Below are 17,997 nucleotides of genomic sequence, written 5' to 3'. Positions count from 1 at the left end.
TTTTTTTTTTTTTTGAGGCGGAGTTTTGCTCTTGTTACCCAGGCTGGAGTGCAATGGCGCGATCTCGGCTCACCGCAACCTCCGCCTCCTGGGTTCAGGCAATTCTCCTGCCTCAGCCTCTCAAGTAGCTGGGATTACAGGCACGCGCCACCATGCCCAGCTAATTTTTTGTATTTTTAGTAGAGACGGGGTTTCACCATGTTGACCAGGATGGTCTCGATCTCGACCTGGTGATCCACCCGCCTCGGCCTCCCAAAGTGCTGGGATTACAGGCGTGAGCCATCGCGCCCGGCCTTCTTCTTCTTTTTTTTAACGTAATGTATTACTAATGATAACCCTTACTTTGCTGAAAATTATCACAGCTTATTCAGAACAACTTTTTCCCTGATAGCTAGGTTTGAACGTATTTTTTCTATTTTGCTCTACAGTCCATTCCCAATCATGAAATCATAGAATCTCACAACCATTGCATTGAAAGGACCCTCAGGGCTCACCCAATGTGAAGCAAGAATTCTCTTGACAGCATCTCTGATCAGAGGTGGTCCTTATGCTTAGAGACTTCCATTGGTTCTCAAACTTCAATATACATCAGAATCACCTCAATATGCTGTGAAAACCCAGACTGCTGGGGCCCTTTGTGTCCCAGTCCCCTGAGTTTCTGATTCAGTGGGTCTGGGGTAAGACCAGCAAATCTGCATAGCTAGTAAGTTACCAGGTAAAACTGACGCTTTGGGTCAGGAACTACACTTTAAGAACTATTGCCATAGGTATTAAACATACATCTTCCACTATCAAAGTCTAGTGTACCTGGTAATTTTGGGGTGTGTGTCAGACATTTTATTTGGAAAATGTTTATAAAAATAATTTAAGGCCTGAGATATTTTTCTTCCAGAAGGAATTTGATGATTTTGGCAGATACCTGAAGGCACTAGCAATCCATGATCTCCTTCATCAGATTTCAAGACTTGAGGTTTTCTAGGCCATTCACGTGACCCAAAGCTCAGCTGCAGTCTGTGTGACGGTTCGCCACGTAGCCCCTTCCTTGGCAGGCCTTGGAATCCAATGTCTGCAAGTCTAAGCCCTTAAAGCCATCAGAAGTGCTGATCAACATATATGTGCCACTTCCGATCATCAAATACCCTCAGGACGAAAGTGGCCACAAATGCCAGGTTCACGTGGCTAGATTTCCACCTTTTCCCAAATCTTGGCCTGGTAGTTCTTCATGATCTTGTTAGCATTAGGGTGCCTTCAAGTAAAAGTTTTAAAAAATACATTGAAAAAGAAATTTATCTGGTAGTTAAAACTAGTAAATTTAAAAACTAACTAGCAGTTAATAAAAAACAACTAGTTAACTAATAGCTACTAATAAAGTAATTGGTTTGAATTATGCAGGCTGCTTTTACTATAAATGGAAGTTTCTCTATTTTTTATTTATAATTATGATACTCAACATACCTGTTTTTAGATATTATTTAGCCATATTAATATTTCCTTTTTTTTTAGAGGGGGGGCACAGAGTTTTATTCCTGTTGCCTAGGCTGAGTGCAATGGCATGATCTGGGCTCACTGCAACCTCCACCTCCCAGTTTCAAGCGATTCTCCTGCCTCAGCTTCCCAAGCAGCTGGGATTACAAGCATGTGCCACCATACCCGGCTACTTTTTGCATTTTTAGTAGACACAGGGTTTCTCCATGTTGGTCAGGCTGGTCTCGAACTCTCGACCTCAGGTGATCGACCTGCCTCAGCCTCCCAAAGTGCTAGGATTTCTTATTACTTATATTTGCTTTTTATTTAGAAAGTCATTCCCACTTAGAAAGTAAATAAGACATATTTTCTTCTAGATTTTTATGTTTTTATTTTTTATATGTTATACTTTTTTTTCAGCTTCCTCAGGTTGAATATATATTATACTCTTTAATGTAAATACAGTGTATTTCAGTGTACAGGCATTAACGAGTAATCTTTATTTTTAATCTTTATAGCTAACTATTTTGGGCTATATACCATCTATCTTAGTTCATTAGTGCTACTGTAACAAAATACCTGAGACTGGGTAATTTATGAATAGATATTTATTTCTCACAGTTCTGAATGTGAGAAGTCCACGATCAAGGTCCTGGCAGTTCAGTGTCTTGTTCCATCTTCTCTCAGCAGCATCCTCACGTGGCAGATGGTGGAAGGACAAAAGGGCCGATGCAAGCTCCCTCCAGCCCTTTTTTTGTTTGTTTGTTTGTTTTTTTTTTTTGAGACGGAGTTTCGCTCTTGTTACCCAGGCTGGAGTGCAATGGCGCGATCTCGGCTCACCGCAACCTCCGCCTCCTGGGTTCAGGCAATTCTCCTGCCTCAGCCTCCTGAGTAACTGGGATTACAGGCACGCACCACCATGCCCAGCTAATTTTTTGTATTTTTAGTAGAGACGGGGTTTCACCATGTTGACCAGGATGGTCTCGATCTCTTGACCTCGTGATCCACCCGCCTCGGCCTCCCAAAGTGCTGGGATTACAGGCTTGAGCCACCGCGCCCGGCTCCTTTTTTTTTTTTTTATAAGGCACTAATCCATTCACAAGGGCAGGGCCCTCATGACTTAATCACTTCCCAAAAAGCCTCACCTCTTAATACCGCCACAATGTAGATTAAGTTTCAGCATGGGTTTTGGAAGCCACGCATGCAAACCATCGCACCGTCTAACCATCTATTGAATAAGCCTTCTTTTCCCGACGGATGTGATACGTTATTTTCATAAAATATTATATTCTTATGAAAACTAGAGTCTATTTCTAGCTTAGTTGTGGATTTCATTGTTCTGTATAGCTTCATTATCACAGTGGTTTTTTTGTGTTTGGTTTTGTTCTTTGAGACAACGTCTCACTCTGTCACCCAGGCTTGAGTGCAGTGGCACAATCTTGGCTCACTGCAACTTCCATCTCCCAGATTCAAGCAATTCTCTTGCCTCTGCCTCCTGAGTAGCTGGGATTACAGGTGCGAGCCACCACACCTGGCTAATTTTTGTATTTTTAATAGAGACGGGGTTTCACCACGTTACTCAGGCTAGTCTCAAACTCCTGACACTGGGTGATCCACCCACCTTGGCCTCCAAAAGTGCCAGGATTACAGGTGTGAGCCACTGCACCCAGTCACACTGTTTCTATTACTATTGCTATATAATATACTTTTATTCTTTTTCTTTTTTTTTTAATTTTTTTTTTTTTTTTTTTTTTTACATTTTGCCAATCACCAAAGGCACTAGACTGGATTTTTTTTTTTTTTTTTTTTTTGAGATGGAGTCTCCCTCTGTCACCCAGGCTGGAGTGCAGTGGCACAATCTTGTCTCACCTCCACCTCCTGGGTTCAAGTGATTCTCCTGCCTCAGTCTCCCAAGTAGCTGGGACTACAGGCCACCATGCCCGGCTAATTTTTTGTTTTTAGTAGAGATGGGGTTTCCCTGTGTTAACCAGGATGGCCTTGATCTCCTGACCTCATGATCCACCTGCCACAGCCTCCCAAAGTGCTGAGATTACAGGCATGAACTACTATGCCTGTCCACTGTATAATACACTTTTAACATTTGGTTAAGAAGTCCTATGTCATCAGTGTTCTATTTCAAAATTTGCTAAGTCATTCTCACCAGTTTCTTCTTCCAAGCCAACTTTTGAATCTTTTGTCAGGTCCCCACCCCTCAAAAACAAATTTTATTGAAATAATCATTAGAGTTGTACTAAAAATATATAATCACTTGAGAATTTATCTTTATAGTATTCATTCTTCTCATCCAGAAACATGAACTGTCTCTACATTTATTGTCTTCTTAAATGTTTCATAGTAAGGTTTTATGACTTTCTTCACATAGAGAAATCCTAGATACTTTATATGTTTTACTTTTTTGTTTCTTCGAGACAGGGTCTTACTCTGTCACCCATGCTGAAGTGCAGTGGCATGATCACAGTGCACCATAGCCTTGACCTCTTTGGCTCAAGCAATGCTGCAGCCTCAGCCTCCCAAGTAGCTAGGATTACAGATGCACACCACTACACCCAGCTAATATTTGTATTTTTGCAGAGATAGGGTTTTGCCATGTTGCCTAGGCTGGTCTCGTATTCCTGGGCTCAAGCAATCCACCCATCTCCACCTCCCAAAGTGCTGGGATTACAGGCATGAGCCACCACACCTGGCCATTTTCATTATATTTTTTCTTTCTTTTTTTTTTTTGAAGGAAAATGTGTATTATTTTATACAAAACAGTGTATAATTTAACCCAGTTTTGTGGCAAGTTCTTTAGCCTTTGCCTTTTCAAGCTTGGCGATGCGAGCCACAGACTTGGGACCCAGGACATTGCCTCCCCAGTGACGGCGGATCTCATCATATCGGTCATTGTAGTTGGTGCGGATAGCTTCCACCAGCTTAGCCAAAGCACCTTTGTCTTCCGAGTTCACGTGTGTGAAGGCGACAGTGGTGCAGGTCTTCTTGTGGACTAGACGTCCCAGTCTTGCCTTCCCCTTGATAACGCAGTAAGGGACTCCCATTTTATGACACGGGGCAGGCAAGAAGACAACGAGCTCAATGGGATCCACGTCGTGTGCTATCACCACCAGCTGAGCTTTCTTGTTCTCCACCAAGGTGGTGATGGTGTTAACTCCTGCTCGAAGGACAGGTGGTCTCTTAGTGGGGACGTCCCCTTTGCCAGCCACTTTCTTCTTGGCCCGGGCCAACAGCCTCTGCTTCTTTTCTTTCTTCGTCTCTGGTCTACACTTGTGGGCCAGCTTAAGCAGTTGAGTAGCTGTTTGGCGGTCCAGGGCATGGGTGAACTGGTTAATTGCAGGGGGCACTTTCAGCCGCTGACAGAGGATGGCTCTTTGCCGCTGCAACCTGATATAGCGGGGCCATTTCACAAAGCGGGTGAGGTCTCTTTTGGGCTGGACGTCTTGTCCAATTCCAAAATTTGTAGGCCTTTTCTCAAATAGTGGATTCACCACTTTCTTGGCCTCCTGCTTCTTCACGACAGCAGGGGCCGGAGCCACCTTCTTCCCCTTGGCTTTCTTCTTTCCTTTCGGCATCTTGGGCATCGGGAAGAGAGAGCTCTTTTTTTTTTTTTTTTTTTTTTTTAAGACGGGGTTTCACCATGTTGGCCAGGCTGGTCTTGAACTCCTGACCTCAGGTGATCCACCCGCCTCAGCCTCCCAAAGTGCTGGGATTACAGGTGTGAGCCACTGTGCCTGGCTTTCATTATATTTTTCTAACTGGCAACTGCTAGCATATAGAAAACTTATTGGTTTTAATTAAATTATTTGGCTAGTTTTGTGAATCATTTTACTATTCCAAAGAGGTTTCACTGTTTTTTTGTTTGTTTGTCTGTTTTTTTAAGGAGTCTTCATTGTTGCCAGGTACGAATGCAGTAGTGCAATCTCAGCTCACTGCAACCTACGCCTTCTGGGTTCAAGTGATTCTTCTGGCCTCAGCCTCCTGAGTATCTGGGACTATAAGCACTCACCACCACTCCTGGCTAATTTTTGGTTTTTTGTTTTTTTTTTTAAGACAGGGTTTTACCATGTTGGTCAGGCTGGTCTTAAACTCCCGACTTCAGGTAGTCTGCCCGCCTTGGCCTCCAAAGTGCTTGGATTACAAGTGTGAGCCACCACACTTGGCCTTTTTTTTTTTTTTTTTTTTTTTTTTTTTTTTTTTTTTAAGTAGAGACGGGGTTTCACCATGTTGGCAAGGATGGTCTCCATCTCTTGACCTCGTGATCTGCCCACCTCAGCCTCCCAAAGTGCCAGGATTACAGGCATGAACCACTGCACCTGGCCAAGGTTTCACCGTTAATTCTCCTGGGTTTTCTAAATAGGAAAATATTTCCTAAAAGTAATACTAGTTTCTCATGTTCCAATTGTTAGAATTCTTATTTCAATATCAGATATTATTGCATTAACTAGACCTCTCAGAACCATTTAAGTAATATTGATGAATCTTGTCTTACTCCTGAATTTAATGAGAAGTGTTCTTGTGTGTCTCTATTAAGACTAGTGGTGGCTGGGTGCGGTGGCTCATTCTTGTAATCCTAGCACTTTGGGAGGCTGAGGCAGGTAGGTCCCTTGAGATGAGGAGTTTGAGACCAGCCTGGCCATCATGGCCAAACCCCATCTCTACTAAAAATACAAAAATTAGCTGGGCATGGTGGTGTGTGCCTGTAATCCCAGCTACTCAGGAGGCCGAGGCATGAGAATCACTTGAATCTGGGAAGCGGAGGTTGCAGTTAGCCGAGATCATTACACTGCACTCCAGCCTGGGTGACAGAGCAAGACCCTATCTAAAAAAAAATTTTTTTAATAAAAGACTAGTGGTGACAGCTGGTTTAAGATGGACATATCAGCCAGGCTTAGTGACTCATACTTGTAATGCCAGCACTTTGGGAGACTGAGGCAGAAGAATCACTTGAGGTCAGGAATTTGAGAGCAACCTGGGCAACATAGTAAGACTAGATCGAGACCATCCTGTCAACATGGTGAAACCCCGTCTCTACCAAAAATACAAAAAATTAGCTGGGCATGGTGGCGTGTGACTGTAATCCCAGCTACTGAGGAGGCTGAGGCAGGAGAATTGCCTGAACCCAGGAGCGGAGGTTGCGGTGAGCCGAGATTGCGCCATTGCACTCCAGCCTGGGTAACAAGAGCGAAACTCTGTCTCAAAAAAATAAAATAATAAAATAATAAATAAAAATAAAAATCAGCCAGGTATGATGGTGTGTACCTATAATCCTAGCTTCTTGGGAGCCTGAAGTAGGAGGATTTCTTGAGCCCAGAAGTTTGAGGTCACAGTGAGCTTTGATTGTGGCACTGCACTCTGGCCTGGATGACAGAGTAAGACCCTGTCAGAAAAAAAAAAAAAAAAAAGATAGACATTATCTACTATTTTTGTTTTGTTTTGTTTTTAGAGACAGGATTTCACCTTGTTGGTCAGGCTGGTTTCGAACTCTTGACCTTAGGTGATCCACCCACCTTGGCCTCCCAAAGTGTTGGGCCACTGTGCCCAGCCCTTTTTTTTTTTTTTTTTTTAATCTACTATGTTTTTGTTTTTTGTTTTTTTTGTTTTTTTTTTTGAGATGGAGTTTCGCTCTTGTTACCCAGGCTGGAGTGCAATGGCGCGATCTCGGCTCACCGCAACCTCCGCCTCCTGGGTTCAGGCAATTCTCCTGCCTCAGCCTCCTGAGTAGCTGGGATTACAGGCACGCGCCACCATGCCCAGCTAATTTTTTGTATTTTTAGTAGAGACGGGGTTTCACCATGTTGACCAGGATGGTCTCGATCTCATGACCTCGTGATCCACCCGCCTCGGCCTCCCAAAGTGCTGGGATTACAGGCTTGAGCCACCGCGCCAGGCCAAAAAATAAATTCTTAATATAAAAATGTTAGTACATTAGGGAAGTGTGGTGGCTCATGCCTGTAATCCCAGCACTTTGGGAGGCTGAGGTGGGTGGATTGCTTGAGCCCATTCTTAATATAAGAATGTTAGTACATTAGGGAAGACTAGGAGAGGAGCAAGTTCTATTTCATGTGTATTGAATTCAAAATGCCTGGATTGGGCGTGGTCTCATGCCTGTAATCCCTACACTGTGGGAGGTCAAGGTGGATAGATCACTTGAGGCCAGGGTTTGAGACTAGCCTAGCCAACATGGTAGATCCCCTTCTCAACTAAAAATACAAAAATTAGTTGGGCATGGAGGCACAGGCCTGTAGTCCTAGCTACTTGGGAGGCTGAGGCAGGAGAATCACTTGAACCTGGGAGGTGGAGGTTACAGTGAGCCAAGATCATGCTACTGCACTCCAGCCTGGGCAACAGAGCAATACTCTGTCTCAAACAAACAAAAAAAAATCAAGATGTCTATTAAACATTCAAGTGGAGATGTCAAGAATGGAAGTGAATATATGACCTGCAGATCAGGGTAACGGTTATAACCAAAGAATCATCAGCATATAGGTTGTAATGAAAATTATGGGCCTACAATAAAAGTCCCTAGGGAGAGAGCATAGATAGAGAAGAGAAAGGTCCCAGAATCAAGCCCTGGGGCATACCAACATCTAGAAGTCCAGAAGAAGTACAGGAGACAGCAAAGAGACCAAGAAGCAACCAGGAAGGAAGGAGGAAAAGCAGAAGAGTATCATATGGTGGTTGAGAAGAAAATGTTTCAGGAAGGGTGAAGTGATTAATTTTGGGGAATGCTGCTACAAGGCTGATTCAAGGCTGATCTAAGTCCTTGTGGGCACCTGCTGTGTGACAAGCTCAGTGCCTGGTACTGGGGATATCAAGAACCAGGCCCTGTCCTACTACAAGAAGCTTAGAATCTGGGAAGGGGTAGGTTTGTAAATAAATAAAGCAATATGTTACTGGTACTATGATGGAAGTGTGAATGAGGTGTAGCTGGAACACAAAAGAAGCTATGGTCCTACCTGGCCATCTTGGCTCTGAATCTGGGGTGGTGACTAAGTGGATGTGGACAAGATGGAGGAGGACAAGTCAGGCAAAGGGAGTGGCATGTACAAAGCTGAGCAGTAGTCGGGCAACTCTGGGTAACTTTATAGTGAGAGCAAAGGGCGGGGACCACAGCTGGAATAAACCTAAAGAAGAATGGCAGGAGGCCAGGTCACACACAGCCTTACATGCCCTGTCAAGGATTGCACTGGGGGCTGGCAAGACAAGTAAGATCAAGAAGACAAGATGTTTCAGAATGTCATTAAGTCCACGGCTGGTCATGAAATCCAGCCCAGCAAGAAAAGCCAGAGAAATTCTAAGTTGGAAATTGATTGAGTCTGAAGAGTAGTGAGTAAATGAGAAACCAGAGGGTACAAGGAAGATGAAAAGCAGATTTATGGACAATGTCATTGGTATTTTAAAGAAAATTAAAAATATATATTTTAATAAAAAATAAAGGGTGGGTGCAGTGGCTCATGCCTGTTAATTCCAGCACTTTGGGAGACTGAGGCAGGCAGCTCACTTGAGCTCAGGAGTTCAAGACCAGCCTGGCCAACATAGTGAAACTCTGTTTCTACTAAAAATACAAAAATTAGCCAGGCCTGGTGGCACACGCCTATAGTCCCAGCTACTTGGGAAGCTGAGGCAAGAGAATCACTTGAATTCAGGAGGTAGAGGTTGCAGTGAGCTAAGATCATGCCACTGTACTCCAGCCTGGGCAACAGAGCAAGACTCTGTCTCAAAAATAATAATAAAAAGAAAAGTTGATTTAGGCAAGAAATATTTTTTACTCTGCAAGGAACACATGGTTCTATTACCTTAAGTTCTATTGTATTCTTTTTTTTTTTTGAGACAGAGTTTCGCTCTTGTTACCCAGGCTGGAGTACAATGGCGCGATCTCGGCTCACCGCAACCTCTGCCTCCTGGGTTCAAGCAATTCTCCTGCCTCAGCCTCTCGAGTAGCTGGGACTATAGGCACGCCACCGTGCTCGGCTAATTTTTTGTATGTTTAGTAGAGACGGGGTTTCACCATGTTGACCAGGATGGTTTCGATCTCTTGACCTCATGATCCACCCACCTCAGCCTCCCAAAGTGCTGGGATTATAGTTGTGAGCCACTGCGCCTGGCCAGTCCTATTGTATTCTGAAATTCCTTGACTACTCAAAAGTTAAATTTCTTTTTTTTTTTTTTTGAGACAAAGTCTCACTCTGTTGCTCAGGCTGGAGTGCGGTGGCACAAACACAGCTCACTGTAGTCTCAGCCTCTTGGACTCAAGCAATCCTCCTGCCTCAGCCTCCTGAGTAGCTAGGACTACAGACATGTGCCACCATGGCCAGCTAATATTTTTAATTATTATTATTATTTTTTTTGGAGAGACGGAAGTTTCACTATGTTGCCCAGGCTGGCCTTGAACTCCTGGACTAAAGTGATTCTCCTGCCCTAGCCTCCCAAAGTGCTGGAATTACAGGTATGAGCCACTGCATTCAGAAGAAAGTTTAATTAGAAATTTAACCCACCTAATTGTATTTCAGAATGACAACTCAACATATAAAATGAGTGGCAGTTTTCTAGGAAGTCAAAAAAATGTAAGTCCAGATTTCACCAATATCCAACAGCCAACAGAAGAGGAGTCGGAGTTGGATTTGGAGCTGGAGTCAGATCAAGAGGCTGGGCTGGGTCTGGACCTAGACCTGGATCGGGAGCTGGAGCCAGAGTCAGAGCTGGAGCCTGAAACAGAACTCGAGCCCCAGCCTGAGACCGAGACCGAGCCAGAGATGGAGCCCAACCCCAAACCTAAGCCAAGAGCTCGAACTTTTCCTCAGCAGCATTACAGGCCTGTGTATCATCCACCTACGGCTTCCACCCACTCTCAGACCCAGCCTTGGAAATGGTCAATGGGGAGGAGACGCCATCCTATGGATTCATACTCACCAAAGGACAACAGCAATGAAGACATCTAGGAGATGAACTGGAAATAAGGGGTCGGATAATCCTGGCAAATCCTCCCACCCAAAGAGGGGTCAATTGGTCCAGAGACATGGACTGGATACAAACTGGGCACATTGACTCCTACCACCTGCTGGCCTTCTTCCTTGCTCTGCACTGGGATCCCCTCCCAGATCATATCACTAAATGCTAACAATTATCTCTGAATTCCCTATCTGGGCTCCCCTCATTTCACCTTCAGCATATATTCTAGTCATGAGTTTCCTTCTTCACATACCCCACATCTCCGGGCTTTGTGCCAGACCATCTCTAATTTAATCCTCTCATTCCTGTTCCCCTTTCTCCAAAGAGCTGAAGCTCAAATAAAATATATAACTCTAATAACATTTGGATCCTTCCTGTACCTTCTCCCTTCTCTGTATTCTGTATCTCAAAGGAAATGTCAAATGAGAGGGTTCCCAGAAGGGAGTGGACGTGGTGGAGAAGAGATGAACAAGAAAAAGAAAAATTCAGTAGCATTTGTATTTTACACGCAAAGTATCTTCCCTGTACTATTGGGGAAATTGGGGAAATAGGCAGGTTCAGCCAGGCCAAAAGTAAGCCAGCTTGTGAGACTTGTGGTACAAGGTCCTGCTAAGCTGCGAGCAATTTTGCTGACATCCTTAGAGGTCAAGATCTTGTCCTGCCACTGGTTTCATAAAGCCAATTAGCTGTACCAACTGATGGGAGTTCCTTTTATGAGTTCCCTTTATGGAACTCTCCCTGGTATTCAGATTCACATTCACCACTACTTCCTTACAAGTTTTTAAGATATGTGCAATTTGGAATCTGTACTCTTGGTGTACCAAGGAGCTAAAATCTGTGACAGCCAGAGTCAGCCTAGAAGTTGGAAAAGTTAATCATTACTAGTTTTGTCCAAATCCATTCAAAAAATTCCCCCTTCCCCATTTAAAATATGTCTAGTATAAAACTATGATCAGAAGAAAAATACAGACCCCCTAGGCAAAGGTATATGAAATCCTGAATTTTGGCTGGGTGCAGTGGCTCACACCTGTAATCCTAGCACTTTGGGAGGCCGAGGCAGGTGGATCACCTGAGGTCAGGAGTTCAAGACCAGCCTGGCCAACAGGGTAAAACCTCGTCTCTACTAAAAATACAAAAATTAGCCGGGAGGGCCGGGCGCGGTGGCTCAAGCCTGTAATCCCAGCACTTTGGGAGGCCGAGGGGGGTGGATCACAAGGTCAACAGATCGAGACCATCCTGGTCAACATGGTGAAACCCCGTCTCTACTAAAAATACAAAACATTAGCTGGGCATGGTGGCACGTGCCTGTAATCCCAGCTACTCAGGAGGCTGAGGCAGGAGAATTGCTTGAACCCAGGAGGCGGAGGTTGCGGTGAGCCGAGATCGTGCCATTGCACTCCAGCCTGGGTAACAAGAGCGAAACTCCGTCTCAAAAAAAAAAAAAAAAAATTAGCCGGGTGTGGTGGCAGTGCCTGTAATTCCAGCTACTCGGGAGGCTGAAGCAGGAGAATCACTTGAATTCAGGAGGCGGATGTTGTGATGAGCAGAGATCATGCCACTGCCTCCATCCTGGGCAATAGAGTGAGATTCCATCTCAAAAAAACAAAATCCCGAATTTTATTCCCAACTCAAAAAACGTAACTCCTCCTGCTTGAGTACTGTATTTCTCTTATTTGTTAAATGAAATAAATCTTTGTTAAAATATAGATTTATTTTATCATAGAGATAGCATATACATTCACTCAATCCTACAAGCATTTTGTTAAGCATCTACTACAAGCATAGCATCTTGAAATGTGAGGTAGGTAAGACAATATTATCTTTATTTATACATGCATAAACTGAGATATAATATACAATATGACCTTGTAAATACAAAAAGAGGTAGAGGCCAAAGTCACAAGCTTCATTGTTTCATGTTTACTGAAGACATTTATTGAACACCTACTCTGTACTAAGCACTGTCCCAGGTGCTGAAGATATAGGATGGGTGTAGAATGGACAAAAATAATTACAAATTATGAAAAGTAATAAATTACAAATTGTAAAGGTGAAATACAATAAATTCTGGGGGGCATATCAGGAGGACCTGACCTAGTCTTGGGTCTCAAAGTTTTCCCTAAGACAATGACAAATGACTTGAGAGCTGAAGGATAAGTAGGAATTAGGCTTAAAGCAAGTTCCAATGACTGCTAGAAGGGCAGGACCAAATGGGGAACCAAGAGTGGTGACCGTGGATGAGAACAGAAGCTGAACATCCTGGGTCACAACTAGATGGAGCCTATGATACCAAGGGCCCAGCTAGAAATGTCAAACCAGGAATAAGTTGTCAGGATAGCCGGGACAGGCACAGAAATCTGCCAAAGCCAAGGAAACATTTCATATTTATAACAGGAGACAGGCCAGGCGTGGTGGCTCACGGCTGTAATTCTAGCACTTTGGGAGGCTGAGACAGGTGGATTGCTTGAGCTCAGGAGTTTGAGACAAGCCTGGGCCACACAGTGAAATCCCATCTCTACTAAAATTAAAAAAAAAAATTAGCCAGGCATACCGGCATGCACCTGTAGTCCCAGCTACTCAGGAGGCTGAGGCAGGAGAATTGCTAGAACCCAGGAGGCAGAGGTTGCAGTGAGCTGAGATTGCGCCAGTGCACTCCAGCCTGGATGACAGAGTAAGGCTCTTTCTCTTTTTTTTTTTTTTTTTATTTTTTTGAGACAGAGTCTCGCTCTGTTGCCAGGTGCCAGGCTGGAGTGCAGTGGCATAATCTCAGCTCACTGCAACCTCCACCTCCCGAGTTCAAGCAGTTCTCCTGCCTCAGCCTCCCGAGTAACTGGGACTACAGGCGTGCGCTACTACACCCAGCTAATTTTTATATTTTAGTAGAGACGCAGTTTCACTATGTTGGCCAGGATGGTCTCGATCTCTTGACCTCATGATCCATCCACCTCAGCCTCCCAAAGTGCTGGGATTACAGGCGTGAGCCACTGCACCTGGCCTGAGACTCTGTCTCTTTTTTTTTTTTTTTTTTTTTTTAGGCGGAGTTTCGCTCTTGTTACCCAGGCTGGAGTGCAATGACGCGATCTCGGCTCACCGCAACCTCCGCCTCCTGGGTTCAGGCAATTCTCCTGCCTCAGCCTCCTGAGTAGCTGGGATTACAGGCACGCACCACCATGCCCAGCTAATTTTTGTATTTTTAGTAGAGACGGGGTTTCACCACGTTGACCAGGATGGTCTTGATCTCTCGACCTCGTGATCCACCCGCCTCGGCCTCCCAAAGTGCTGGGATTACAAGCTTGAGCCACCGCGCCCGGCCGAGACTCTGTCTCTTAAACACACACATACACACACAGGAGACTAAGAAGTGCACAGACAGCCCAGTTTCTACAGACTGCCACCTTCTCACTTCAGTTCCCTTCTAGTCCCATGTATCCATTAGAGGAGAGTCTATAAACACAGAATCAATGGCTTCTGACACTTGCACCATTAAGTCACAGAGCCTAGACCTTGATCCTCTCCCCTACAACTGCACCGATCTATGTTAGTCTGTTTTCACACTGCTATAAAGATACTACCTGAAACCAGATAATACCTTTACAAAGAAAGGAGGTGTATTAGTCTATTTTCGTGCTGCTGATAAAGACATATGCAAGACTAGGAAGAAAAAGAGGTTTAACTGAACTTTCAGTTCCACGTGGCTTGGGAGGCCTCAGAATCACGGCGGGAGGTGAAAGGCACTTCTTACATGGTGGCAGCAAGAGAAAATGAGGAAGAAGCAAAAGTGGAAATTTCTGATAAAACCATCAGATCTCCTGAGACTATTCACTATTATGAGGATAGCACAGGAAAGACTGGCCCCCATGATTGAATTACTTTCCCCTGGGTCCACCCCACAATGTGGGAATTCTGGGAGATACAATCAAAGTTGAGATTTGGTGGGGACACAACCAAACCATATCATTTCACCCTTGGCCCCTCCAAATCTCATGTCCTCAAATTTCAAAACCAATCATGCCTTCCCAACAGTTCCCCAAAGTCTTAACTCATTTCAGCATTAACCCAAAAGTCCACAGTCCAAAGTCTCATCTGAGACAAGGCAAGTTCCTTCTACCTATGAGCCTGTAAAATCTAAAGGAAGTGAGTTACTTCCTAGATAAAAATGGGAGTGCCGGTAGTGGGTAAGTACAGCCATTCCAAATGGGAGAAATTGGCCAACACAAAGGAGTTACAGGCCCCATGCAAGTCCAGAATCCAGTGGGGGGAGTCAAATTTCAAAGCTCCAAAATGATCTCCTTTGACTACAGGTCTCACATCCAGGTCATGCTGATGCAAGAGGTGAGTTCCTATGGTCTTGGGCAGCTCCACCCCTGTGGCTTTGCAGGGTATAGCCTCCCTCCTGGCTGCTTTCACAAGCTGGTGTTGAGTGTCTGCAGCTTTTCCAGGCGTATGATGCAAGCTGTCAGATCTGCCATTCTGGGGTCTGGAGGACAGTGGCCCTCTGCTCACAGTTTCACTAGACGGTGCCCCAGTAGGGACTCTTTTGGGGGGCTCCAACCCCATATTTCCTTTCAGCACTGCTGTAGCAGAGATTCTCCATGAGGGCCCCACCCCTGCAGCAAACTTTGGCCTGGGCATTCAGGCGTTTTCATACATCTTCTGATATCTAGGTGGAGGTTCTCAAACCTCAATTTTTGACTTCTGTGCACCCACAGACTCAACACCTGAGGAAGCTGCCAAGGCTTGGGGCTTCCACCTTCTGAAGCCACAGCCTGAGCTATATGTTGTCCCCTTTCAGCCATGACTGGAGCAGCTGGGACATAAGGCACCAAGTCCCTAGGCTGCACACAGCATGGGGACCCTGGGCTGTGCCCATGAAACCACTTTTTCCTCCTGGGCCTCTGGGCCTGTGATGGGAGGGGCTGCCATGAAGGTCTCTGACACGGCCTGGAGACATTTTCCCCATGGTCTTGGGGATTAACATTAGACTCCTTGCTACTTATGTAAATTTCTGCTGCCAGCTTGAATTTCTCCCCAGAAAATGGGTTTTTATATTCTATCACATTGTCAGGCTGCAGATTTTCTGAACTTTTATGTTCTGCTTCCCCTAAAAACTGAATGCCTTTAACAGTTCCCAAGTTACTTCCTTTTTATTATTATTATTATTAATTATTTATTTTTTAGAGACAGGATTTCACCACATTGGCCAGGATGGTCTCGATCCATTTACCTCATGATCTGCCCACCTCAGCCTCCCAAAGTACTGGGATTACAAGTGTGACCCACCGCTTCTTGAATGCTTTGCTGCTTAGAAATTTCTTCTGCCAGATAAACTAAATCATCTCTCTGAAGTTCAAAGTTCCACAAATCTCTGGGGTAGGGGTAAATCCCACCAGTCTCTTTGCTGAAACATAACAAGAGACACCTTTGCTCCAGTTCCCAACAAGTTCTTCATCTCCATCTGAGAGCACCTCAGCCTGGACTTTATTTTATTGTTCATATTGCTATCGGCATTTTGGGCAAAGCCATTCAACAAGTCTCTAGGGAGTTCCAAATTTTCCCACATTTTCCTGTCTTCTTCTGAGCCCTCCAAACTGTTCCAACCTCTGCCTGTTACCCGCTTCTAAAGTTGCTGCCACATTTTCAGGTATCTTTTCAGCAATGCCCCACTCTACTGGTACCAATTTACTGTATTAGTTAATTTTCATGCTACTGATAAAGACATATCTGAGACTGGGAAGAAAAAGAGGTTTAATTGAACTTACAGTTCCACATGGCTTGGGAGGCCTCAGGATCATGGTGGGAGGCGAAAGGCACTTCTTACATAGTGACGGCAAGAGAAAATGAGGAAATGCAAAAGTGGAAACCCCTGATAAAACCATCAGATCTTGTGAGACTTATTCACTATCATGAAAATAGCATGAGCAAGACCAGCCCCCAGGATTCAATTACCTCCCACTGAGTCCCTCCCACAAAACATGGGAATTCTGGGAGATACAATTAAAGATGAGATTTGGTGGGGACACAGCCAAACCATACCAGGAGGTTTAACTGATTCACAGTTCTGCATAGCAAGGGAGGCCTCAGGAAACTTAAAATCATAGAGGAAGGCAAAGGGGAAGCAGGCACCTTCTTCACAAGGTGGCAGGAGAGAGCAAAAGAGGAACTGCCAAACCCTTTTAAAACTATCAGCTGCCGGGCGCGGTGGCTCAAGCCTGTAATCCCAGCACTTTGGGAGGCCGAGGCGGGTGGATCACGAGGTCGAAAGATCGAGACCATCCTGGTCAACATGGTGAAACCCCGTCTCTACTAAAAATACAAAAAAACTAGCTGGGCATGGTGGCACGTGCCTGTAATCCCAGCTACTCAGGAGGTTGAGGCAGGAGAATTGCCTGAGCCCAGGAGGCGGAGGTTGCGGTGAGCCGAGATCGCGGCATTGCACTCCAGCCTGGGTAACAAGAGCGAAACTCCGTCTCAAAAAAAAAACTATCAGCTGTGGTGAGAACTCACTATCATGAGAACAGCATGGGGGAAACTGCCCCCACGATCCAGTCACCTCCCACCAGGTCCCTCCCATATGGTAATTGCAATTCAGATTACAATTCAAGATGAGATTTAGATAGGGACACAGAGCCTAACCATATTAATGGTTAAATATTGGCTTTGATGCATGACCTCAGAAAGACCAACCAAATGCTTGACTATGTCTTTTAAAAATATTCTGGTATAAACTCATAGCATCCAGCCCCTCTCAAATTAATCAAATAAGGAAAATTGATTAACCAGTTATAAATAGTACAGCATTAAATAAAGGGTAAAGTGGGAGGGGTGCAGTGGCTCACGCCTGCAATCCCAGAACTTTGGGAGGCCAAGGTGGGCGGATCATGAGGTTAAGAGATGGAGAGCATCCTGGCCAACATCGTGAAATCCTGTCTCTACTAAAAATACAAATATTAGCTGTGTGTGGTGGCAGGCACCTGTAGACGCAGCTACTCTGGAGGCTGAGGCAGGAGAATCACTTGAACCTGGGAGGTGGAGGTTGCAGTGAGTCGAGATCACACCACTGCATTCCAGCCTGGGTGACAGAGCGAGACTCCATCTCAAAAAAAAAAAAAGAAAGGGTAAAGTGATTAACAATTCAACGTCTGGGCTGGGCGCGGTGGCTCAAGCCTGTAATCCCAGCATTTTGGGAGGCAGAGGCAGGTGGATCACGAGGTCGAGAGATCGAGACCATCCTGGTCAACACGGTGAAACCCCGTCTCTACTAAAAATACAAAAAATTAGCTGGGCATGGTGGCACGTGCCTATAATCCCAGCTACTCAGGAGGCTGAGGCAGGAGAATTGCCTGAACCCGGGAGGCGGAGGTTGCGGTGAGCCGAGATCGCGGCATTGCACTCCAGCCTGGGTAACAAGAGCCAAAACTCCGTCTCAAAAAAAAAAAAAAAAAAAAAAAAAAACAATTCAACGGCTAAGTCTTCCCAATCTCCCGAAATTCTTTTTTTTTCTTCTGTTTTTCTTTCTTTCTAAAGAAGATCACCTGAGATTCTAAGCCATTTCAAACTTTACCAAATGGT

General features: G+C 44.8%; 1 protein-coding gene and 1 pseudogene across 1 annotated transcript in view; one reads left to right on the top strand and one right to left on the bottom strand.

The window, feature by feature from the left end:
• The window catches only part of SLC26A8 (solute carrier family 26 member 8), a 107,371-nt gene extending 96,635 nt beyond the window's left edge, over window positions 1–10,736 (top strand). The window contains exon 20 of the mRNA XM_074397964.1: window positions 9,990–10,736. Within this exon, the coding sequence (XP_074254065.1) occupies window positions 9,990–10,418 (429 nt within the window). The 3' untranslated portion in view covers window positions 10,419–10,736. The remainder of the gene's footprint in view (window positions 1–9,989) is intronic.
• On the bottom strand, window positions 3,260–6,498 carry LOC120362800 (large ribosomal subunit protein eL8 pseudogene; annotated as a pseudogene).
• Window positions 10,737–17,997: the final 7,261 nt, after the last annotated feature.

The sequence above is a fragment of the Saimiri boliviensis genome, chromosome 4, assembly GCF_048565385.1.
Source record: "Saimiri boliviensis isolate mSaiBol1 chromosome 4, mSaiBol1.pri, whole genome shotgun sequence".
Classification (NCBI taxonomy): Eukaryota; Metazoa; Chordata; class Mammalia; order Primates; family Cebidae; genus Saimiri; species Saimiri boliviensis.
This window is presented reverse-complemented; position numbering and strand designations above follow the sequence as displayed.